Genomic DNA, 27,272 nt, shown 5'->3' on the forward strand with positions numbered 1-27,272 from the left:
AGGAAGAGGGGGATACGGGAGAGAAACGTTAACGGTGTTCTTCACTATAGTTAAAATGAAAGGCGGCTTAATTGTTGTCTATAATATTGCCCCGGCATGTACTAAATTTAAGAATGATAGTTTCAGTATTTCCTGAACGACTGTCAGTGCTAGACAACCCGCGAAACTCAACTGGCACTTTTGAATTGTTCATTATCCAACACGGAGTACAAACAGTATTGGAAGTAACAAGTGATAGTACGAAAGTAAAATCCATAAATACGAAACATGCTGTGAATAGTTCATTCGTAACGCTCAATTTCACTTTTTTTTTTTGTTTAATTAGTTGTGATTATTTGCTGAGTGAAATTTTTTGTCCCTGAAATAGAGGATTGATTGAATAATTTTGACAGTTGTTTTGGTAATTTTGGAGGTGTCGAGGAGAGGTGCTCGCTGAAAAAATGGTAAGCCGTTTATTATTTTCAAATATTCGCACCATTTTTTTTTTCTACGCGGTCATTTGCGCAGGCGCGTTGTGCACATCGCGTGAATTTTCAAATTATTCAGATGGGGATGTTGCGAATTATGGATATAGAATAGTGGAATATTCGATTGAATGGTATTGAATTTATAGGAGAGTGGGGGAATCGAATCGAGCGCTGATAAAAGGGATTAAAAAAAATTGAATTATGACGAAATAGTGCCTTTCGAAAAGTGTCACAAAAAGGCCAATTGAGATAAATGAGAGTAATGAAACTTGTCGGTGTTGGCTATCCATTCTGTCCAATCCACCTCTCATGTCCTCTCACTTTCGTCGTACGATAACCCGAACCGGTGATACATTATTTTTTTTCGCGTTTCGGCTGCTTTTTTTTCTGCCATTTTTTTCTTTTCGGCGGAGTTCTTTCATCTTTGAGTGTAATGAGTACGTGGGGGGATTACGAGTGGTGTGTAATTATGAGTACCCACTCGAGGATGAGAAAGAGCGCACGTGGGCAGAACGAGGAGATTCTATGAATCTGGACGGTTCGAGGTGAAAAAAAAATGAATGGATAAATAAAAGCAGAACGGAAGAGAGATGTTACTGAATGTATACAGACGCTGAAGAGATGTTGCTTGTCTGGGAACAAGAAATCATCTTTATTCGCATGTTTATCATTTATTTTTAACATTTTTTTTCACAACTTTCTTAGCGCGTAGGGAATTACTCCTAATTAATTAATGCATAACGATGAATCAGTTAATAAAAAATAAAAAAGCTCAGGGATTAATTCAAAATTCAATTTCGCGATTGAATTGAAGATCTAGAGGAATTTCCCAAAAAATGAACTCCATCTTCTTTTACAATAATTTCCAAATGATGAAAAGAAAAAGGGAAATTTCTTCTAGGGAAAATAAATATATATTATATTAAATAAATATATAATAATTTGAAGTGACCCATGCGTATTGCTAAAGTCGTCGAACCCCTTGTAATTCATTCATTACAATAATTACGTAATGGTGGAAATTGTGCAATGAGGAAGGATTTAAAAGTGGAGAAAAGGAATGATCGAGGAACAACCTTTCAAGTCACTCAGCTTTCTTGTTGAAAATGTAAGAAGGCTTTTCCATGCCGAGAACGAGGTTTGCATTTTCACTGAAAATCTTTCTCTCTCATCTTGTCCAATATCCCATGTACACCGGCTATTCTCTCTTTTACCTTCAATTCTCTCGAGAATTTAACTGAGTGCCACCGCGGGCTCTCGTATTCAACGGAAAAACCGACGCTTCGGATTTTTTCCCTTGTCCGAGGTGAAGAGGCAAAAATGGAGCAATAAATGGTGGATACGGTGAAAGCACACGAGAAAAGTAAAATTCCACATACATAGGGTAGTGCAGGGTAATACAGACATGTTTTTATTTAAATTGGTCAAGCGGCAATTAAGAATGTTTTACCCTCTTTACCGGCAATTAATGAAATTTTTATCTTTGTTTATCTTTGTTTAAACATTAAAAAATGTTACATAATTATACATAATTTTTTTGATAATAAAAGAAAATTTAATGGAGAATTAAAGAGGAGCTTTTATTTACATATGGTAATTATTAAAAAAAATTATCGTGAGATAGCCGGGGAAAACGGTGAGACTTGCCATTACATGGATTTATTTAAAAGGGAACATTTTCTCCACCACGCCCTCTTTTTGGTTGATGTCGACCCATTTACCTCGGGGAATATGTCATGAAGTGGAATATGTCGATATATACCTGCTGTGACGAGTTCCAGTAGTCAAAGGAAACCGAAGAAAGTTAACTTGGAGTAAGTTGAGATATCCCAGTGGCTTGTACGTTCGGGTCACCTGTCGCCTCGACAAAAACCTATGTATTGAGGTTTTTTAACTTAAATTTTTAGCGACGCATGTATGATACGAGTTTGCCACAGGGTTCCTCTGTCAGTGACTGGTCGCCGGAAGTGGTGAAAACCATCGCCAACGTGACTAGAATGAAAATTTGTTTTCATCGTGTTGTGTGGAGTCATTGCGGATAAATTCGTCTTTGTCTCGTGATGGAACTATCATATCTCCGCAAGAAGATGAACGAGTTTATTTTTTTTAATCTGTCCAAAAAATATTGTGATTCGTTTCATTTATCTTGTGGAATTTTTCGGAATTCTTGATACTATCATTTTGTAGTAACTGTCGTGGAGGATTTAACGGAATAGAATTTTAATTGAAATTGATTGCCGATTATCAATATCGAATGAAATCAGTACCGAAGTGGTAAACCAGGATAAGTCCTTTTTTTCAAGATCAATTATAAGCCAATATCTCAGAATTGAAGGAAGATAGCCAATTTTTTATATAAACATCTTTTATAGGAAAAAATGAGATCTATAAAAAAGATATTTATGTAAAAATCATCATGTACCTCCAATTTCGAGATAATGGGGGAAAACTGCCCGCGAAAAAATGCGCTTATCCTGGTTTACCACACCACAACAGAAATTTAAAAAAATTCTTGGGAATTGAAATTGAAAGAATTGTTTTTTGTGCTGAAATAATTTTTCCTGTCTGGAGAATATCGAAGAATGCGTGGGAATTCATCTGGGTGAAAAATCAATCTCATCGATAACGAAACGAAGAAAAATTGGAAAGTGGAGTGGAATCTTTCATTCTGTCGAATTAAATCGTCATGTTCATTAAGAAATAATTTCATCTTCACGTTAGCTCCCCTGATTAGAATAGATTCTATATCGAGGTCTTTCTAATATAGAAAGATGTCAGGTTGATTAAATAATTTTATATTGCAAATGAATTAATACTGATTTCTGTCAATCCGATATTTCTGTAGAAGTATGAGAATTCTTTTCTTCCCACGGAATGAATCACCCGTAATGATTCCATTGCGTGTTTTTCGACGATAACGTTATGAAAAACCAAGAAAAATTACTGTTAAATATTTTTCACCGGTACACCCACCGAAAGAAGAAAGAGAACTGAAATCTATTCACCGAAATTTGAGCTTGACAAAAACTCTGGCCTAAAAAACGAAAATACACACTTTATATAATAAATCGATAAATAATAAAGACCCTATAAATTTTTCCTGACGTTTCCACTTGTTTTTTGGTGTTTAAGAACACGAGTCTAATAGCTCTTCCCCGGGGGCATGAAACTCGGTAAAAAAAATGACGAGACAAGAAGAAAGTCTGTCATTTTTATGAAATAGTAGTCAACGAAAAGAAACAATTAATGCAATAAAAAATTGATGAATAGAAAGGAAAGAATTAGTACTCCATCCGAAGTGAAAATTATACGGATTTCGAGGTATTATAATGATTAGCGGATTTGGAAGACAAGGTGCTGCATTATGGTGACGAAGATCTTTTCATCTGTCGCATTTATTTTTTTTTTTCTTTATCCACCACATGAACAAACTCGGACCACTCTCCAGCATTTACCACGGTATATAGTACATACTCTGTAACATGGCTTGGCCACTTCTTCACAACAGGTTGTTCCCAGGCTTTGAAACTCAGTCACCTGCGCCGACTGCAAGTCTTACTTGTGAATTTACCCATACAATATGTCGGCTTATATAATTCCGAAATATCGCCTCAAGTTTTTGCAATACCATTGCAGCAAATACTGAAAAATCACTATTTATTCAGTCCTCAGAGGAATGGTTTAACTTATTTTCATTTAGAGTTGAGTTTTTGTTTTAGAATTTTAGGTTCAAGTTTTTATCTTCCTGTGCCGAGAGAATGGGAGAGGAAATCATTCCTGTTGATTGATTTTGATTGATTGACGTTTTGAATATTTTCAGTAATTAAGGGATGCTCAGGGATGCGCGGGTAGAACGGATTGAATTTTTTTAATGTTTGAATCTTTCGATAGACGGAAATAAATGAGTGATAGATTGGCGAGTGAATTTCTTCGAAAATACAAAGGGATAAATAATCGAAAAAATGGGTAATCCACTCCTGATAATTTATGATGAAGAAATTCAATGTCGGGCCTGTTTTCTATTCCTTGTGGTTAGACTTCTTAGAAGGCTGTACCAGAAACGTACCAGGAGTGTTTTCTATTGAGAGAAACCCCTATCCGATTTCAAGAAATTAATCGATTGAAAAATGACGTTTGTGAAAATTAATTCGTTGAAAGGTTTTTCAATCGAGGAAGTTTGCACATTGAATGAATTTCTAGGGGCCTGGGCAGCTTGCTTCTTATTTTCTACTCAATTAATTATGAAAGTATAGAATAAAAGCCTTAAGCACTCTATTAAAAAATATATTTTATTCAATATATTGTCATAAATCTTATTTACAATAGGGGATTTTTAATTTCTCACTGCACCGTAAAAAGCCTAATGGACGGCTTTAGGTAAATAAAAAAAAAAATGTAGTTCAATGTCAGGAGAGTGGCAGCATTATGCATACGTGGCACGATCATTTAATGCTGCGTATATTAGAAAGCTGTATTCAAGCTACTGTATACCCTGGATATGTCGAATCATAACGTGAAAACCGGGGACCTGAATATTTATTTTTTATATCGATAAAAAAAAATGAGGCAAATATTGATAAGTGGAGATTGCCCGGTGAAACGTTCGTCTCACGTAGGTCAATCGAATCTCAAAACAATTTATGACTTTATAAATTTTATGTTAAATAATATACGTGTCCTTTCATCGAGAATTCGTGAAAGGATTTTGGCCTTCGTCGATTCAATCGGTTGATTAATTTTGTCACTTTTTTCTCTTCCTATTTTTAGTTATATGAGAATTTTTCATTTTCTGTCTTGTCTTGAATAGAAACTAAGACAGAAATATAATATTGTCTCGGTTTTTTCAATGTTATAAACAATTGAGTGATTCATTTTTGCGGTGGAGACAAGTATTAAGGCGTGATAGAAAATAGAAAAATGTTTTATTTACATAATAGTTCTTGTAATATTATATTCTCAAGGAGTGGACAGTGTCTGGTATGCATATTTAATGAAATATTTTCGTAACGTCTTGTGAATACTTCTAACTGTTTTTTTTTTAATTTATTGCGACGTTTTTTTCAGACGTTTTTTTCTGTTTATAATTGGATGTAAAAATGGGAATATTTCAGAGCGCGTCTGAACTTTGAGGGCTCTGGAACGGTTGATAAATATTTCTACAGAGTTAATTATATAATTTGTGTGATTAATTTATTAACTTCTTGAGTGTTTTAAGAGATTCGGTAATGGTGTATACCGTTCTACAACTTTCTAAACCTTTCTATGACTCTCGAGAGAAACAAACTACTTAAAAATAGTGAAGACTCGTATTTTTACGTGAAAATATTCGTTTTCATTTCAAGGGATTTCCAGGTTTAATATTATGAAGTGAGAAATATTAATATTACCTTGAGAGAAATTTCCTCGCCACTGCAATATTTTAGGTTTGCATTTGCATGGACTACGATTTAATTGAAAAATACTAGTACATAATTTAATATTTAAACAAATTGAAGGATTCTTCGGATTTTTTATAATCAATAATCATTCGTTCAGATTAAAATCCCTGAAACCATCTAATTGATGTTAAAAATAATCTTAAGTTCCAAAAAATTGGAGTTCTCTCAAATTTCTGTTTTTGATGGAACTGGATTTCTTCGGAATGAAAGCCTGTTTAATTATGTCACGAGAAAGGAGTTGGTCCTTATTAAAAAATGTTTGTGGTCACGTCTTGTCTAGGCAATAAAAAAATTCGGAATATCTTCTGGTCACAGAGAAAAATTCTCTCGTGAAATTAAATATGAAGTTATAATATTCGAAGGACATTTACACCTGTTTGAAAATCTATAAAGCATTTGAATTTCATGGCTGTCATATGAACTAAGACAGTAATGAATTGCCCTTTCAATATTTAACTAGTGATCGATTGCATGTATCAGCCCGATCCAAATTCAATGGTCAAGTAGTGAAAAGTTCAAGTATCAAATTTAAATAAAATATGCAGTCATATTCAACTGATGTATATTATTCAATTCATATAACAGATGTATTTTCACGAAATCATGAATATCCCCGGGTAAAAATAAATTGTTGTCGGAATATTTTTTCCAAATTTTCAAAAAATCTCTGGAAAATTTTTCAGAAAATTTTTCTTTTGAAACAAAAAAAAATCGGGAAACAAAACAATTTTATTTTTGGGAAGTGTATTGAAAAATTTTTCAAAAATTTCGTTCGGAAAATATTTTATAATTTTCTAGAAATTTTTGTGGATATAATGTTTTCTTTTAATTATACTGTTTTTTTTTACTCTTTTGATTTTTCAATATTCTTAAAAAAAATTCCATGTAAATTATAAAAAAAAATCCTATTTTAAAACCTTTCCGAAAAATAAAAATGTTTTGTTCTCCGATTTTTTTTGTTTCATAAAAAAATGTTCTGAAGTTTTCCAGGATTTTTTGAAAATTTGGAAAAAATATCCCCATTACAAGTTTCTTACCCGGGCCATCAAAATGAAAGGAATTATTCTTAAACTAAGAACAATATCTGAAGTTTATTAATAGAGAAAATATTTGAAAATACTCTGGAGACCCGTAAAAGTGACAGAGCAAGCGTACAAGTTCTCTTAGAATATAATACTCATTAAATCCGAGGAAACGAGATTTTCCCATCATTCTGAAACCGAGAAAAAACATAAAAACCTTATTTAAGAGGTTTCACTGTCGCTCCAGATTATTTACCCGAAGGGGGTCATCGTCTGTGGGGTCAAGGTGGGACTGATTCCCGGTTTATCTACCATCACCTCTCGACAATCTAAGAAAAAAATCAAGTCATTAATTGAAGCTGGTTTACTTCCTGCTGTCACTTAGCCTCGGGAACTGACCATTCCCTACATCCCACTGGACTTTTCCCTTTCTAAAAATACAATTCCAAGGCACCTGGTCGGCATTGACCCATTACAAAAAAAAAATACTGTGTACATTGTTTTCGTTTCTCACAGAATTTGCCCACAATATTTCGCGGGGCTGCATATCGCGCAATTAATAATACTAAATTGCATTGCATTTATTTATAAATATAATCCCAAAATAATCCACCAAATACCCCTCGCGGCCCTCAAAATTAACCGCAATATTCCCCTCTAGCTTCCCTCCAATCTGCCATTATAACCGATATTACACCTGAAAATTTCTATTCCCCTCTCACGCAACCTTCCGCGAATTTCCCAAACAACTCCGGGTATTCATACTTGGAATTTATTGTTTAAACGTTGCATATTGTCGCGAGAGTGGAATGTAATTGGGAACAATGGAATCTTCGTGGGAGTTATAAAAAAAATAGTAGAGTAGATAATAAGAAAAATGGGAATACGTGAATGAGGTAAACGTAACGTTGCAGCCTATCAAAAGGAAAGCTGAAGTATATACGAAACGGGTGAGAATGAATCCCGGGCATATCCATCGTTGGCTTTACGGTACTTTCGAACACGACGTATAATGCCTTTCTTAACGTTAGGCGTGGTCCTGGCGAGGTACAGCTATACATCTAGCAATACATTGTAATCCCAACCCGAGTTACCTTGTACTTCCTTTTCCAACCCTGTATATACCGCCTCCCTTTCTCTTTAATTCCTTTTTTTTTCTCTTTACAATGTACTTGCCCTTACATACTTGGCACGTAGACGATTCTCCGTGCGAATTCGAGTCTCGTGCAGATGGAAAATGTCGAAATGGGGGATTGAAACGCGGGGTAGAGCTGCGAGAAATAAAAGTGATGAAAAAGAAAAAGGCATTGCAAATGTTTTTCCTCACTGTTTCGATCTGCTGGGTTTTTTTTTCTTCTTATATTTTTCTTTCACTGTTTTAATTTTATTTCCATTCTTGTGCCTCACTTCCTTCTCTTCCTTTCGGAGGTTCTCGACACGGTCCATAAATTTTATCCGTTGGCTTTTCATGAGAAGCGGCAAGGCACCTCTCGGTCCAACCTCTACCTCGTGATCGTCTGTTAAGTAGGTAAAAATTGTCCTCTTCTGGTATGAAAAAAAGACACAGCGACGCTCAGTTAAATTATCAATGACTCCTCTTTTCATCTTTCTTCTCTCAGTAAATATCATTTTATTCAAGGGGATTGCACTCTATTACGTGGATAATGATATTTTTTTTTCGGAATCAACCTGAGGCCTTGCATGGCCAAAACATTAGATAAAATTGCCCAAGGGCTCCGAGAGAAAGCGATAAAAGAGCGTGTGAGAGGAGGACACTGTCATTTTTTTCCATCTTATTACTTTTCCACAATGTTCCTTTTTTTCACTTACCAGGCATTTACTATCGTCATGAATTTTAAAATTGTCCTCCACGATATCTTCACTCGTTCAGCTTCAAATGGTAAAAGAGAGTGTGAATAGGTGAGACCTGAGTAAAACGCCAAGGTATCGTGAGTGGATACTTTCCCCAGAGATCCCACAAGAAAAAAAAATACAAAATACAAAACGAAAAAAAAAATGCCTCCTTGCAACTAGAACAACTAGAATCGACAAACTCGTGTACACAACAGTTTTTCTTTCGTCATCTCACTCGTCTCTTTATTTTCTTCCGAAAGTGACTCAAAGTAGGACGCAATTATTCACGACTCGACACCACCGCGGCCATGAGAGTTATCCATGAAAATGCATTTATGCATTTGTATGAATTTTTTTTTTTCATCCATCCATTGTTTATTCAAAAACCATCCATTACTTTGGATATGGAGAATGAAACACGCGGGATGAGAAGTCGGGAAAAAAAAAGTGGAAGAATATTTCTCGTGTCGGTGTCTGCTACATAACATAACAATAAGTACCTAAAATATGCACACCAGAAGGAAAATGTTGGAATTGCACTTCTAGCCTGGCATATTCACGGAAACAAACCCCGTTTTCACGGCTGTTTTCCAACGAGAAATTTCATCCCTAAAGAGAGTTCTGGTTTTTACTCCGTTGGGTATCGGGAAATCGATTGGAGTTTCACCGATCAATAGATTACAATAGCTTCCGTGAACGCGCGGTACATATTATTCTCTATTCATTGTTAATATGTGTTTATTACTTTGTAACTCATTAAAAACAATAACCGAAGACCTCCCCCTGCGTCCGTTCACTCGCCCCTATTTTTCGATCAATAAAAAAACCGGAAAACAATCGATTTTCATCCGTCCGTGCACAGTGGATTCAATCGATTTCCGCATAAAAACATTTTTAACCGATTTTCTAACAAACGATAATGCAAAATGGTGGGAAAAATAAAATGGCCCAAAGAAAGTGTGGATTCAAAGCTGTTCTATCCTGCCCGCCACACGGATCGGTAGTAATACCGTACGAATATAAAACCATGAATCGCCAAGTCAACAGCCTGCAGAGACATTCAATGTAAGAGAGGCCGTGAAAGAAAGAAAGAGAGAGAGAGAGAGACAGGGAGATGGGGGAGATGAAAAGAAAAAAAAGAGAAGGAAAACTGAGAGAAGTCAGAAGTTGGAGAATCGAGAGAATTGGCAATAAACGGTGGCAAATAAAACGCAGCAGTGAGAGAGCGGCTGTGCCGAGCGCTGGAGCAACTCGTTTTTACCCTCGTTCTCTGCCCTACCGACTTCCAATATTCCATGTCTCCTCACCACTGCCTCGGAATACGCGAGGAAACCCGTGCAAATGCTAGCGCCTGCAGGCCATCCCCTTTTTTTTCCATTTTTTTTTCTTTCACCCTCGTCTGTATTTCACGTCACACCCTCTGCTCTCAGTTTTCCCCGTCTCGAAGAGTCAGACGCAGAGGAATCCCGAGGGATCTGAACCCTGTGTATCATCAGCACTCAACGAGACTGACGTGAATTCTTTTTTACCTCTTTTTTTTTTTCACCCCGTGCACTGTTTATTTTTGCCTTTGTTTACTCTTCTGCTGTTTTTAAACAGCTCAGGGTGACGTTGCATGCAAATCAGAGGAGGTGGGCGAGTCACGATCGACGGCTGTCTCATTTCGACTAGCCACCTGGATACAATCTCGTCGTTTCTACGGTCGACAGTTGTTAAACATCACTGGGAGATAGAGAGAAAGCCCCGGGATATGGTGGGAAATGAAAAGAGACGACGGGTTAAAAAAAAAAATGTTAACGGGCTTTTTCTTTGACACAGGAATGCGTTTAATGAAGTTTTACCGCTCAAGAATTTCCGCCTTTCTTGTTTTCTGGTTTTTATCGTCAAACGTCGCAATTTGTCGTTACGACTCTTTCTTTTATCCCACGGTATCAACTGAAATGACATGTTATTATCGAATAAAAATCATGTGGAGTGAATTGAAATGATAGGGAAAAATATTGGAGAGAGTGACTAATGGTATTAAATTGAATTTTTTACTTTTTTGGTCAGAGGTAATTGATTCAATGGGTTTTGTCAGGATAACTCATGCTGTTATTATGCTTGAGCACTTTACGTGACTCTTCTCATTTCAAGGGAACATGTCTGATGCTAACTGAGTGCATTTACTCAGTTTATTGTCAATGGTAATTCGTTATGTGGAGTTAAATTCACGTGAAGTCACGAATGATATAACATATGGTATAACAGAGTTTGAGTTGGTGGTGTATAAATATGAGAAGTCAGAGATGAGTATCTGGGATGAGTGGCGATTAAAATCACTAGTGCCTGAAAAAAAGTATGTGGAAGTTTATGTAAATATCTAAATATGTATGAAAGCGCGGGAGATGTTTTTATTTCAATTGGAGGGGTAGGAATACATTTTTTAAAGAATAAATAAATATTTAATTCATGAAAAATTTGTTATCAAAAATATTTTTCGACATACGAAAATTTTAATTTAATTTAATTTAATTTAATTATCCATTTTTTTGAGAAAATAAATGATTTTCAATGCTTTTGGATTTTTTTCATTTTCTATGTTTGCCATTATTTGTTTTAATTCTAAGAAGATAATAATTTATTTATTTTTCCTGCTCTCAACATTCGAAACATTTTTTTTTACTACTTTTTAAATAATTATGGTTGGTTCATATTTTTGTTAATATGTTAGCCGCTTTGTGTCTTTATGCAAAGAATGTCAAATGAGAAGCTCCGTAATATTAAAAAATAAGGCATTCCGCGAAGTAATAAAAGAGCCTGGGCAAGTGATGCAAAACTGGCTGACCTAATTATTGAGATCACTGGCCTTCCCAGTCATATCCTACGGCACTTGACTCGGAGTACTCCTCGATCTGTAACTCCTTTCCAGCATTTCTTGCATAACAAACGCAATAAAATGTAGATTAGCCAAGATATAAAGTACCGAGTAAGGTTACTCGCATTCCTGACTTATCCTCCGCCACAACTGAATTTTAATAAATTGAAGAGAGAGAAAAATTGGCAAAAACCCCAATAACACGTCCACAGGCGCAAAGAGAAATACAGAATGAAAAATAAAATTCTCCAGTAATTGGCGCATGAGAACAGCGAGTCTGTTGAAAATCAACCTCAGTTTATCGATAGAATCGACCGACTGTAAAAAAAAAAATCTCTTTTCCAAAACAAATCCACCCGAATGGTGTACGCCACTCTACATACAACAGGTTTCAATTAATTTGTATTCGATATTGCCGAACAAATTGAATAGAATTTGCCGATAATTGTTTGCCGGGTAATACCAATATAATTCTCATAAAACATAATTAGTAGACTGTACCTATTGTGATGGAGATGCAAATGACAAATTAGTCTCAAGTGCGTCTATTTAGGTATTTAGGTGGAGATGATGGGATACGCGTGGTACAGTACACCAGTACCTTCTACTCAGTCGTATCCTGGGTGAGTGGGTGAGGGTATAATTACTAGGCTTCCAGCATCCACTGTAGCCTAGCGTAACACAATAGTTGATGGAACAAGATGGAGACAGGCAATATCCAGGCATACTACCCGTCGATGCAATCAGCGTTTATATTTAACGGTGTGGTAGTCTTCCCTCCATTTAGAAGGTAAAACCAGCCTCCCTTTACTTCCCCCTCTCACCCTATAAACAACCCTCTCCAGTGGAAACCAACCCCACACGACATACATATCACAGGAAAAATAATGAGCCTCGCGTTCTCCACTCATACCTCTCATACCTTGTCTATATTAAACGAAACAGTCTGCGTCTTCTTCAGGGCACCCTTCCCTCGTCTGTCACATCGGTGTTTGTTTTTTAGACAGCACTAAATATCCAGACCGTCTTTTTAGGTATGGTGGTGTACCATTGGATCACAATCCACTTTTCTTCTTTCATCTCTCTCTCTGTCTCTCATTTTTTTTCGCGGGATAATTCTGGAAATAACTCTGAATTATTCGGCGTTTTTACGGTCGATGCAATTGATTTTTTTTTTTATGCTGCAGAGGACGGATGGGGGATTTTAATTTTTTTATTTACTCATGAGATTTCAGTTTTGCTTGAGAAGTTCATGTCGAGGTATCTTTAATTATGTTACGCTAAAAAGAGAACATTTTTTTTGCAGGTTTCTTTTTTAAGTCACTCTAAATGAGTGTCAGGAAATTCAACAATAAAAAATTTGCATTGGGATTTGCAGAATGAATGTGAAATTTTTCTTTCTCATTTTATGAAAGCTCTGGAATATTTAGACGGGAATTCATCAATAAATTCGTCAGTTAAATTCGTCATAAACTCTTTATTTCCGTTACTTAACGTGCCCTTATTATTCTACAACAGCCATCGCCTCTGGAGGTAATTCTCTTTAATAATTTGTAACAAAAAATGAGAAAAAAGTGATAATCGGCTAAATATCGAGTCTCTCCTTATATTTCAGCTTTCTTTATGAGTTACTTTCGTACCACCCCCTTGGTGGTATCAAGTTGAAAGATTTTTTTCGATTTAGTTTCGGTGGAGGTAATCGGATTATGTCTATTGATACTCTGGAGATTTATTTTCAGTTCCTTTGATTACTTATCTTCCTCATTGTTCATCTCGGCCCATAGAAACTGACGATAAAGTGCGAAGCTTTTCATTAGCTTGGGATGTGTCCCGGTGATTTAATGAGATGATTTAATTGGAGAATAGATAGAGACGTGACTCACATAATTGGAACCCAATCCTTCTTTTTTCTCATTCCCCTACTCATTTTTTTCCAGCATTCTTCCTCTACTCCTCAGACACTCTTTTTGTAATGAAGTCTCTTCTTTTTTTTTTAATTCATACTTCAGTGCTTTCTCATTCATTATTTTCCAGTTCAGTCCCAGGGAGAAATGCATTGTTGCATTAGTTCGATTTGTTCAACTGCTCATTGAACTTTCCAGAGTTTGGTTTTTGTTGCTGAATTTTTTACCCCAGTTGAATACCCTCTGGAGACTGGTTCGGATATTTCCATTGGAATTTAATAGAATTTATCAAATTAAATGAGCGTGAGGTACTTTCGCTGAATTTGTAACTCGCAATCGATGAATTTTTTAATGTAAAGTGCTCTAGTTCATTTTAACAAAAAATAGAAACATCATGGTCGAGTCGTTACAAATTTCATTCGGTCAGACACCGAAAATTTTTTTGCTGCCAAATATTAATTCGCTTTTTTAATTATTATTGTTTCACGAGTCATGAGTCATGAGTCATATTGAGTCATGAGGATTTTTTTTTTAACCACATTGAATTTACCAGTCGTTGTAGTCTTTTCTGGTGATCCAAGAAGTTCGTGGAAAACCTTGACTGATGGGGGCGTTTATTGGGTGGAAAAGGGAGAGCGATCACGACACTCAATCTAGATTGACTTCTTCGCCGAGATGACCACCATCGGATACTCCGAATTACGAAAAAATCCACGCGAAAAAATCCACTCTTTTATTCGTCCGTACCCACCATTCCCATCATTTCGTAAAAAAATTGTAATTGAAATATTTTTTCCCAATTTTAAAAAAATTTCTGAAAAACTTTCCAGAAAATTATCAGGAAACCCAACAATTGTGTCTTTGGGAAATGTTTTGAAAAAATTTTCAAAAATTTATTTCGGAAATTTTTTTAAATAATTTTGTAGAAATTTTGTTTTTTTGATATTCTCGAAAAATACGCTATCTAAATTATAAAAAAAATGTCCTATTCAAATTTTTGAAAAACTTTTCAAAACCTTTTCCAAAAACAAAATTATTGGCTTTCCGATTTTTTTTTCATAAAAAAAATTATCTGAAAAGTTTTCCAGAAATTTTTTTGAAAATTTGGAAAAAATATTCCGATTACGATTTTCTTTTAACCCGGGTCATACCCATGAAAGATATCTAAAAAATAATTAATTCATCTCCCCTAAAAGTGTTTGAATACAGATTTGACAGAAAATATAAAAAATAAATGAGACCCAAAATAAATTATCATCTTAGTACTAATCTCGTCTGCACATAGAATGGGCTATAAACGAAAAGTCAACCATAAAACACAAAACCAGGTGCATTAATCCGATAGAAGACTAAATTAAATGAATAATTCACACCTTAAATTATAAAATAGTCTCCGAAAAGACGAGATCCTGATGAGCTTCCGATAAGACTACAACAGTCGCAATGTTAAATTAATTTCCCGCTTAATAGCAGAGGTGGCAATTATCGAAAAAAAAATAAAGCCAAAATTCATTGGTCGTCATTCGCCACCCGATAAAAAATCGATAAACCTTTATTACCAATAACAACTCGATAATACAATCAATAGGTTCACCGGGTATCGGTGAATTACCTCATTCCCAGTGTCTGCAGTCTTTAAATTGACAATAAGATGACACTGGAGCCATTGACTGGAGTAATAAACAAGGAATGGAATCGGAAAAAAGGAGAATTGGAGGGCAGACCAACGTGAATCGTGATTGGATTATAAGCCCGCGGTATAACGCGTACACTATCATTCGCTTCGATATAGTCGTGGGTATTAAAAAAAAAAGGAGCAATTTGCCGATGTCGGGGAAAAGGAACCGCAAGACGCTTTCGAGAGGAAGAGAGAAGAGAGAGACTTTCCCCCATTTATAGTTTTACGCTTGATACTCGTTCGAGTGGAAAACTCCCGGCTGTTCCTCCTCCCCCGCCCAACAATTCAACTCCCTATTCTATTTCTCTCTTTTATATTTTTTATTTCACCGCCGTCTCGACTTTTTTTCTACCTTCTCCTCTCGGTAATTCTCCTCGCGTTTCTTTTTCTATTCATTTCGATTTTTTTTTTTCTCTTTTTCGTTGTCTTAAGATTTTCTTCTGATATTCGGTGATAAATTACTAGCCACTCGTTCATCCGGAAACTTTTAGCTATTCATTGACATTTTGGTCGTAAAGTTATCGCGATTATGCGAGTCTCAATTGAATTTCTGGAAGTTATTGCCGATATCTTCTCAGTTTTTATTTTCACTGGACATTTTTGGGGTACTCTTTTTTCAAGAACTTTTCAAACCAATTTTTTATTACCGCAAAAAAAGATTTTGCACGTAAAGTCGTTGTAGGAATGTTATTTTTATATATTTGGATTTATATTTTTGGGCTTTGTGGAAAAAAATTGTGACAATGGGGGATTATGTAGAAATTTGAAATTTCTTTCTGATTCTAGGTGTCAATCCGTACAGCAACGAGAACAGCTGCCCTTATCTGCCTGATTTTTCTCCTCCTAGGAATAGTGAATCATGCAGAAGGTAATGCATATTAGCTCATTACGTCAGTGCTTTCACAATGTACACTTCCTTAATTTTCATAGATTTTTCTAGTTAATTGGGTCATTAAGATGGGAGGAGTGTTAATTTATAATCTACCGAATACCGGGGTGGCTGGATATAGGATGATGAGGCGCAGAGAGTTGAATAATTGGTAATGTGTAATGTATGGAAATTAAAAAAGATTTAGCTTGGAATTTATCTCGTGAATTAAAATATGATGCATTAATGTTGAAGTTTTCCTAGAATCCTCGGATTTTACGCAATTTATAAAATGTACGCTCGCGTGTAGGGAAAATTCAGGCAACAAAAGGCGTATTTAAACTTTTTTTTTATTGGAGAAAGTGGAGATAGACAGAGGGATATTATCTGTGCAAATATCGAAAGCAGGATAGGCTATTGTGTGGTGCATGAATGCATGGATAGTGGAGAGCCGGACAAAAAGGCTTCAATAGCTCGAGAACCACCGGCTAGTATTTTTCCATTTTTTTTCTAATTCGAGAATCTAGAATGCATAGGGAATATTATCAACATCATTTTTAAATTTTAAATCAATAGGTAAATTACATTCAATTTAAAAATGCAAAGAAATGCAAAATAATATCGAAACGATTTTTTTGTTTTTGTTAAATTTTTTTATTTTTCAAAAATTAAAAAATGTTTTAAAAATTGAAAAAAAAATTTAATGAAAAAATAAAAAACTCCAAAATTGAGAAGGGAACACTTTTTCGTTGGTGCCCATTTTACCTGAATGGCCGTCATTTCTCATTATTTTCCGTCATGATATCCATTCGCTACAAATTTTCCGGTAATTGAATACCAGCTTTTGAAAATTGTATAGGATAATTACATAATGGTTCTTCATTCATTTCTAGCCAATTAAATATTTCGATGGTAATTATGATCTCGAATGCATACGATGTGCTTGACCGAAATTCGGCTGTGGAAAATAAACCGGTGGATATACTTCAAACATTGAAAATTAATCAGAATATTCTGCCTCCACTCGTTCTATGCACTGCCATTTTTTTCCCTGTAAAATTTGGCATGTCGATTTATTCGCAATAAAGCTATCGGGGAATATTCTGAAAATCTGGAAACCCTTGTGATGCCTTGACAAATCCCCTTGTGATTACGTAATGATTAAATAATCGATTGAGTAATTATTTTGTCAATTGCTGAATATTCAAGATATTCCCGAAAATAAATAAATTTCCTCCTAATATTAAATAAAAATTCCCCAGGTGGGACAGAGTAACTCCCGGAATTATCACTGATATGACCAGAAACCTCTACTGGTACAATTAATTCATTCAATTGATGTACAACCCCATGAAAACATGATTTCATACCTTCTGTGTCTTCACTACAGCTGAAATGATTGAATTGAATGCTCATAAAATTCATCACACTAAATTTATTCCGGAAAATTAACGAAAAACCGATGAAAAATGGGAAAAAAGCCGAATAATTTTATCGCACCACAATGAAAAAGTTATTTTCTCTTTTATAGACATGATTCACACGTTGACAATGCCACTCAGTGCTCCTCTGATCCTTGTAAAACCCTCATCATAAAAACTGTTAAGACGCCATTCACATTGTGCTACAAACTCCATATATACTCGATTCCATACATACAGCCATCTAAGTTTTATGATCGAGATTTGCAGGGTGCCCACACCATCGATGTAGTTTTACACCCCGAGGTGGAGGAATAAAAAATTGAACGGAAAAAAAGGGGCGAATGAAAAAAGAAAAAAATTCACTGGAAAAATCCCAAAGTAACGCATAAACCATCGCCTTCTGCGAATTATACCAAGGATTTATATTGCCATAACCGTATTTGTTTTGTCAGGTGAGGCAATACCCAACGGATAGTACCGAGGGGTCCACTGATGCTCCTCTCCAACAGGAAAAAAAATTAATCCTTGAAAGGATTCACTGCTATCGAATAAATTCCCTTAACGATGTTCGGCACCCGGCCAAAATTCCATTTTTAATTTTTTTTTTTTTAATTATCGATAGAATTGACATTAAAAAATACAAAATTTTTGCATTTTATTATTATTGCAGGATCATTACAGTCATGAAATAATAAATAAATGATAAAATGATAAAAATATTTTTTCGCGTCAATTCGATCGACAATTAAAAAAATAAAATAAAATTAAAACCCATCGTAAAAAAAATAATCTGGCCAATTATCGACGGGATTGTCTTTTCCAAAATATCGGGTGAAAAAAATTGGGGATAAAAAAGGGGAAATCCCCAACAATTTAATCCCACGATTTTCTCGTTAATCATTTGAAAACTTCTTCATTACTAAATTTTCACGGAACCAGGGGCGAGGAAGCGTTTCCGGAGGCCAACGACATCATCACCATCCTTGAGTAACGATCAAGAGGTCTCAGCTAGCGTAAACAGATTCAAAGTGACGCGAAATCGTCTGGGTACAAAGCACACAAAGAATGAACTCCAGTCGAGCAGTGGAAGCAGCACCAGCACCAAGCCAAATGATTATAAGGTAGAACGATCAAAGAAAGACATCAAAGAAGGTTGAGAGAAAGAGTAAAACGTCGACTTTTCATACCTTCACCCCACGACGTAAAACTAGATTGGATTTAATCTGCCAAAGTTCATGATATTTTCTTGATAAGGCATCAAATCGCCGGACTATTTATTCCACTCTACTCTTTCATAATTACTTTTCATTTCCTTTTGTTTTACGTCATTTAGGGATGCAATTTGTTATTTAACTTCTCCTCACAACTTATGCTCGTGTATTACGTAATTTCTTCATTTTTTTGTTCTTCATTTCTGCACTCTCGAATATAATTGTCAATTTTCTTTGTTTTTAATCTACGGAGTGAAAAAATATCCCGAAGCATGAGTTTATTAATACTAATTAATTCATACTTTCGTGTGAGTTGAACAATTTGGGAAATAAATAAATTGAAAAAATTCCATGATTTTTCCATAATTGGAAATTCAATAAGAATTATTTCTAACTGAGAACTCAAAGCGAAATGAAATTCTTTTTCGTAATAGCACTTGCATCTTTCAGAATCATCATATTAATCTTCAATTAATGCGTGCCATGATAATTTTAATCCGATTGCTAATAATTGCATAAAAATGGCATTTGCTAAATTGTTCTCATTGGAGTGGACTCTACCCAGTTATCTCTATTATTTTTCCCTTTTATTTATCTCCGCATTTTTTCTCTATGACGATAACTGCTTAGATTATAATCGGAATGTTAAAATTCACAAACCAGGAGAGAAAACTGGTGTTTAAAATGTCAAAGAGCCAGATTGCGTGTTAGTGATATTGATAGAGAGGCATTGAAGACTCAATGAGTCACGCATAACGTGATCAGTTGCATTAGTTCTGGCTGATAATTAATTATTGGTAGACGATAATCCATTAGCACGAATTCCTCTACTTTATTTTTGTCTAGATCTTCAATTATCTGATATTCTCGTGTTATATTTCTCGTAGATCGTGTGCTACTACACAAATTGGTCTCAGTACCGCACGAAGATTGGAAAATTCATGCCTGAGGATATTCATCCTGATTTATGTACCCACATTATTTTTGCATTCGGCTGGCTCAAGAAGAACAAACTCACTAGCTTCGAATCCAACGATGAAACCAAGGATGGAAAAATTGGACTCTACGAGAGAATGGGATCTCTCAAAAAGGCAAATCCATCATTGAAAATTCTACTTGCCATTGGTTTGTATTATCATTTTTCTTTCATTATTTTCGCATAAAGAGTTGATAATTTTTATACGAAAATTAAAAATTCATTAGCTGTCAAGATTTCACAACCGTTTATCGATAAATTCTCTCCCTGAAATGACCTAGCGCTGTGATATATTAAAATAATACGATGAAATAAAAAAAAAAACACATTTTATCATCGGATAAATTAAAATTGCACTTGTCCAATGATTACTAATTAATTGCCAAGGTTAAAAAAATGAGTACAACAAAATCTCAGGGATTTTCTGTTGTCTCTTTCGATTACCTCCATCTTTTTTTTGAATACCCAAATTTTTTAAATTCAGGGGGTATAACAGACATTAAAAAAAATGATTTTCAAGTCCAATGAAGGGAATGCGTTCTCCATTAAAATAAAAAAAAAGGCTCAGTTAAATCGAAATGGTTTACCCCAGGTGGATGGTCATTCGGGACCCAAAAGTTTAAAGACATGTCATCAACGAGATACGCCCGACAGACATTTATCTACAGTGCAATCCCATATCTACGTGACAGAGACTTTGATGGTCTCGACATCGACTGGGAGTATCCTAAGGGTGGTGATGACAAGAAAAACTATGTTCTGTTACTGAAAGGTAAACCATCACCCTTTATCATGAAAAACCCATGCCACTGGCCCTCAGGCCCCTAATCAAACCTGCATGATTAATTAGCGATTCCATTACGCCAGTCACCCTCAATTGACAAATTTGATTTTGATGGGTTTACAATCCAGCCTCCGATAATTAATCATTCCAAACATATTTAATACTGACTAATAACGAATTGAAAACGAAGTGGAGATCAAATTAACGGAGAGTTCAATCATCATTAAAAAAAAATATATATATATATAAAAAATAGAGTTGCGAGAGGCTTTTGAGGCCGAAGCTCAGGAGAAAAAGATGCCGCGGCTGTTGTTGACCGCAGCTGTTCCAGTTGGTCCAGATAACATCAAGAGCGGATACGATGTACCAGCAGTAGCAAGGTAAATCACCAATACTAATTAGACCAATACCACTCTGTCAAACCTGATAAATCAAACATCGAAACATAGTGGCATCGATTTGAACTATGCGGAATCGTTAATTGATGAAGTTTATGCTTGTCCACTGACGGTATTCCAAATCTCATGTACATAATATATGTATACATTTCGTATACCACAATAGCAAGTAGAAATGTTAGCATCAGTCAGACGCGACATACGTAAACAGATATTTCTCCAGAGTGCAATGCAATATTCGGTAATTAATTGTTATTAATTATTCAGTTACCTGGATTTTGTTAATCTCATGGCGTACGATTTTCATGGGAAATGGGAACGTGAGACTGGCCACAATGCACCACTTTACCCATCATCTTTGGATTCTGAGTGGCAGAAACAGCTCAGCGTTGATAATGCCGCATCTATATGGGTTAGGCTTGGTACACCGAAAGAGAAATTGATTATTGGTATGCCTACCTATGGACGATCCTTTACACTCTCCAATCCTGATAATTTTCGGGTTCATGCCGCTGCTAGTGGCGGTGGAAAAGCTGGAGAGTACACCAAAGAGTCCGGATTTTTGGCGTACTATGAGGTACTGTATCTACTACTTCTCGTTTTTTTCAGCGGCGGTTAAAATTCGTTGAGGAGTTATTGCCGATATCTGTTGGTTTAATTTAAAAAAATATACCGTTTTTCAAAGGCTCACGAAATTCTCAGTAAATTTCACCAAAAATTTAAATAAATCCGATAATTTTCTAATGCACCCTTCCCTCAATTCCCCTCTCAATTTTCAATGATGTTCGAAAATTAATGAGATAGATGAATTATGAGGTGAAGGAGAAAGGTCGAGTGAAAACATTTTATAATATTCACGAAATCGTTACATCAGTCTCCGGCCAACACCAATGCAGACCCGGGCGTTATGTAAATGATGTGCAAACACTTGAGATGGGAGGTTGCCTAAAGGAATTTGTCGGGTGTGTTTACCTCGCCGGAATTATTACATCAAAGCCAATTGAGTGAATGAGAAATTTGTCATCGATTCCCTTATTTTCATTATGACATTTTTCCCATTTAGCCAATGCTGATTGAACTGGTTTTCTCATTTTTTGTGCAGATATGCGAGATGTTGCAAAATGGGGCAGCCTATGTGTGGGACGATGAGATGAAAGTACCGTACCTGGTGCATGGTGATCAATGGGTTGGTTTTGATGACGAGAGGTCTATTAGGAATAAAATGTCGTGGTTGAAGGGCAAGGGTTACGGTGGTGCTATGGTATGGACAGTAGATATGGATGATTTCAATGGCACAGTATGCCCGGGGAATGTTAGATATCCACTGATTGGTGCTATGCGAGAGGAACTCAGGGGTGTGTCAAGGGGTAGCAATGCCAAAGATGTTGATTGGAGTGCTGTAGCTGCTACTGTCAGTGAAGTCGTCGTCAAGAAACCCGAGCCGTACAAAATATCTGTTTCAGAAGTACTTAGCAAAGCCAAGAAAATTACCAAGCCAACGACAACACTCGTCATCAATACACCCTCACGAGGTAATAAATAGGGTAAATGTACACGGGTAAAAAAAATTGTAATCGGAAAATTTTTTCCAAATTTTCGAAATATTTCGGGAAAATTTTTCAGAGAATTTTTTTTTTCTACAAAAAAAAAATGGGGATACAAAATAATTGTATTTTGGGAAAATGTTTTGAAAAAATTATCAAAAATTTGTTTCGGAAATTGATTTTTATAATTTTCTAGAAATTTTTGGGAATATAATTTTTACTGAAAAAATTTCCAAAAATTTTTTGAAAATTTGAAAAAAATATTCCGATTACAATTTCTCTTTTATCCGGGAACTGAATATGCCTTAGGTAAAATTTAAATAAAATAGGTTGACAGTCAGTTAAATTTTGTAAAGGCTATACTGTGGATTTACCGTGAATGCTTTTGGAAGTTGTTTAAGTCTAGTCGAGTATTCAATTATTTGAATTTGAAAAATCAGACAATTGAGATTGAATGTTTGCAGAGAGGGAACCCCAGACAATTTGTTACATGACAAACTGGTCTCACAAGCGTCCTGGAACTGGAAGATTTATGCCTGAGGACATTGATCCAACTCTGTGTACTCACGTCGTATACGCGTTTGCAACCTTGAAGGATCACTTGCTGACGGAAAGCAGCGAAAAGGATGCCGAAATGTACGAGCGTTTGATTGCCCTCAGGGAGAAAAATCCAGACATTAAGGTAAGCCCATACTTACCTACCCATTTGTTCCACCGTGATTTATCTTTAAAATGTTCATGGAGGCAGTGGCAATGCGTTTTGTTTAGATTTATATAATGAACACCGGAAATTGCAGTTGTGTGAAATAGCGAATGACGAGATGAAATGAATGAATTTTATTTGCAAATCACTTTTTTGAAAATATCGTCTTTGCATCGAGTGATCAACATTTTTTTCATGAGTGTCATAAAATTTTATGATACTTCTCATTCGTGTGGATTTATGAAAATTTTGACTTGGAATTGAATTGATTCATTTCGAGATGGCCCTTTTAACGTTGAATTGTTAATGGATTTTTTTTTAATTAGATATTAGTGGCTATCGGTGGGTGGGCATTCGGCTCCACTCCATTCAAAGAACTGACCAGCAACACATTCCGTATGAATCAGTTCGTTTATGAGGCTATTGAGTTCCTCAGAGAGTATAAATTCAACGGTCTCGATGTGGACTGGGAATATCCGAGGTAATATGATAATATGGCAGTACATGCTGTTGTCCATTAATTTTTAATCTGCACATCAGTAAGATCCCGGGTAAAAAAAAATTGTAATCGGAATATTTTTTCCAAATTTTCCAAAAATTTCGGGAAAATTTTTCAGAATTTTTTTTATGAAACAAAAAAAAATCGGAAAGCAAATAATTTTATTCTTGGGAAAGGTTTTGAAAATTTTTTTTTAAATTCGAATAGGAATATTTTTTTTGTGATTTAGATGGCGTATTTTTTAAAAATATCGAAAAATCAAATTGTATAATTAAAAAAAAAATATATTCGCAAAAATTTCTAAATAGGTATTTAAAAAAAATTCCGAAACAAATTTTCGAAAAACTTTTCAAAACATTTCCCAAAAATACAATTGCTTCGTTTCGCGATAAAAAAAAAAATTTCTGAAAAGTTTTCCAGAAATTTTTTGAAAATTTTGAAAAAATATTCCGATTACAATTTTTTTTTCCCCGTGAATCGACTCAACTGATTCGTAATATAAAATGACGTGTGATATATTTTGCGTTAAAAGAGGTGCTGATGACAGAGCGGCTTACGTGAATTTACTGAAGGAGCTTAGATTGGCATTCGAGGGCGAGGCGAAGGACTCGGGACAGCCTAAACTAATCCTTTCTGCTGCTGTACCAGCGAGTTTCGAAGCCATCGCCGCGGGGTAAAATAATCTTCTTTCCCTCAAACAATCTAAATAGATTAAACTTCAGAATTGCTTTATTCTAAGGACGCACCTCCACAACTTGTCGAAATTTTTTGATGGGTTACTTATCGAATTTCAAGTGCTTGGCAACTATTTCATTTTTTTTTCCACCACCTTTATTGGAGATTTATTTATAAGGGAAACAAGCAGTCGTACAGCGTTACCTTTTTATGATTAATTTTTGGTTCGTCTTCCTTGCTAAAAAAAAAACAGATATGATGTTCCCGAAGTATCCAAGTATCTGGACTTCATAAATATAATGACTTACGACTTCCACGGACAATGGGAACGTCAAGTCGGTCACAACAGTCCGTTGTACGCTCTGGAAGGTGCCACAAGTTACCAGAAGAAGCTGACAGTGGTAAGAAAAGAGCGTAAAAAGTAGAACAAAAAGAGAGTTGGAAGTATAAAAAAAGACTGGAAAAAAGGTTGAAAGTGGAAAAAAATGAAAAACGCCTTCCTTGCTAAGTCCTTATTCCACTGTGCCTCACATTTTCTTTTGTACATCCGTTCGATAGTTCATCCCTCCATCTCTCACTTCTCTACAGCTACTCTCATTTCCCGTTAAACTTGACTTTTTTACGTCTTTTTTAACACTTCTTTTTATTGAACTAAAAAATAGACATTTGCGTTGATGTAGTTATTGTAATAGCTCTTTTCTTCTTTTATTTTCCGCCGACTTTAATAGGATTTCAGCGCCCGTGAGTGGGTCAAGCAGGGAGCGCCCAAGGAAAAGCTTATGATTGGAATGCCAACTTACGGCAGATCATTCACACTCGTTGATAAAGATAAATTTGATATCGGAGCACCGGCGTCAGGTGGTGGCACGCCTGGAAATTTCACTAATGAATCCGGTTTTCTATCTTATTACGAGGTAATTAAATGAACATTGCATTCAATCAATGAAACAAAACGTGTATTACAAGTTCGTTGCCATTTTACTTTCGTAACAATTTACATTAAATTATTTTCAATTGTAATTATCAATAAAATATCAATTAATCAATTCTTCCGTAGGTATGTAGCTTTCTCAATGAGGACAACACAACCCTGGTTTGGGATAGCGAACAACAAGTACCTTTCGCTTACAGAGACGACCAGTGGGTTGGTTTTGACGATGAGAGAAGTCTCGTTAACAAGGTAATTACATTCACAAAAGATCAATCAAATGATAGACAATGGAAACGAGAATGAGTAATGAAAAATGAAAATCCAAAAAATTCTGTTCGAGTTACGTTTCACCACTTTTCATCCCAAATTTGTATTCTCAATGTACAGTTGACTCCCGTTATACTCATGTGCATGGGGCTGTAGGGGAAGTTAATTCGGACAATTCGACTATACGGAGTTACTCCCACCACTGTAGGGGATGTAGGGGAGATACGTGAAAAAAAAAAATATTGAGAAAAGTTGCGATATAACGGGATTCTACTGTACTGATTATTCCATTCCGTATTATTCACCCGCACTGATAACTATCACACAGCTTACAAAATTTACATGGCTCACGTGCACACATTTTCCCTGTAACGATTGGGCTTGGATTAACATAATTATCCATCCAAATGATATGTTCCATTATTGAGCATTCTAGCCATTCCTAAACAATGTTTACAAATTTCTCATTGAGTAATTACACATAATTTTAACAGCGAAGCGATAAATCGGTTCAAGTCGATTTCGATAATCATCTGTTAGTTTTCAGCGAAAATATTCGAATCGAAGGGAAATTTCATTTTTTTCATGAGAATCTTTTCTGTAGAGCTACTCGAGAGCTACGAAAGTGGTTATATTAAAAAATGCGTATTCCTCTTAGTTCCGGAGATATTCGTGACGGACTCTCATCGACGAGATAAGTCGACTGGTATCGGTTTAGTTTCGCTACTGAATGGTTCCTACATTAACAAAATATCTCAAATTGAAATTTTACAAAATGAAAAACAGATGAATTGGCTGAAGGAAGAGGGCTTCGGTGGTATTATGGTGTGGTCAGTGGATATGGACGACTTCAAGGGTACCTGCGGTGCAGGCAAATACCCACTGATAAAAGCAATGAAGAAAGAACTGCTCGACTACTCAGTTAAACTCGAATATGATGGACCATATGAGACTGGATTACGAAGTGGAAAATACACCACCAAAGACCGTGAGTATAAAAATTTTATCCCCAAGGCTTGCCAGAGCCACTCTAGACACTGTGGGGATGGAAAATGAAAGAGAAAAAAGAATAAAAGTGGCGAGAAAAGAAAGATAAACTGGATATTCACCTGTGATTTTTGCGCTTTTAGCTAACGAGGTTACCTGCGACGAGGAGGACAATCACATATCGTATCATCCGGATAAAAACGACTGTACAATGTATTACATGTGTGAGGGCGAGCGAAAACATCATATGCCATGTCCTGTTAATCTTGTATTCAATCCAAATGAGAATGTCTGCGACTGGCCCGAGAATGTAGAGGGTTGTCTTCAACACACACAGGCACCACCCGTTTAATTAAGAAAGAACAAACAAATACACTCTAAAATAATCAGAAAAATTAATACATAAAGGTAATTTGTCTCGTGACACGGCAACTCACTGCCACACTATATAAAACAGAATGGCGCATTGTTTGTGCATAAAGAAGCCGGTGCAAGAGACAAACGGGGAGAAAACTATATTAAAAGAATTGTCACTATGTAAATTTCTCACAAGGTTCACACCGACCACACTATTATCACTTTTTATCACTCTATCAATCTTTTTTTTGTTCTTTATCTCCTTCGGCTTTCTCCCACTGCTCTCATTGTTTTTTCCTTGAAACCATTTAATTTCTACTTTTTATCTCACTCTCTTAATTTTTTTTTTTTTTGTGAACCTCTTCTCCTGCACTACAACTTTTGTCTCCCGCACACACACACTTTTATTTTAAAATTCGTTGAAAAAT

General features: G+C 35.6%; 1 protein-coding gene across 1 annotated transcript; it reads left to right on the forward strand.

Annotated features, from left to right (window-relative positions):
* The first annotated feature begins 106 nt into the window (after nt 1-106).
* On the forward strand, nt 107-27,270 carry Cht7 (chitinase 7). The gene is made up of 16 exons (XM_011306814.1): nt 107-443; nt 16,007-16,088; nt 18,452-18,633; nt 19,611-19,848; nt 20,292-20,471; nt 20,740-20,863; nt 21,149-21,458; nt 21,984-22,413; nt 22,890-23,107; nt 23,455-23,609; nt 24,160-24,300; nt 24,556-24,703; nt 25,031-25,216; nt 25,360-25,482; nt 26,287-26,488; nt 26,631-27,270. Exons 1-16 carry the CDS (start codon nt 441-443, stop codon nt 26,837-26,839), a joined length of 2,931 nt encoding a protein of 976 aa, XP_011305116.1. The 5' UTR covers nt 107-440; the 3' UTR covers nt 26,840-27,270.
* Nucleotides 27,271-27,272: the final 2 nt, after the last annotated feature.

Source organism: Fopius arisanus, unplaced genomic scaffold (assembly GCF_000806365.1).
Source record: "Fopius arisanus strain USDA-PBARC FA_bdor unplaced genomic scaffold, ASM80636v1 scaffold00050, whole genome shotgun sequence".
NCBI classification, from domain to species: Eukaryota; Metazoa; Arthropoda; class Insecta; order Hymenoptera; family Braconidae; genus Fopius; species Fopius arisanus.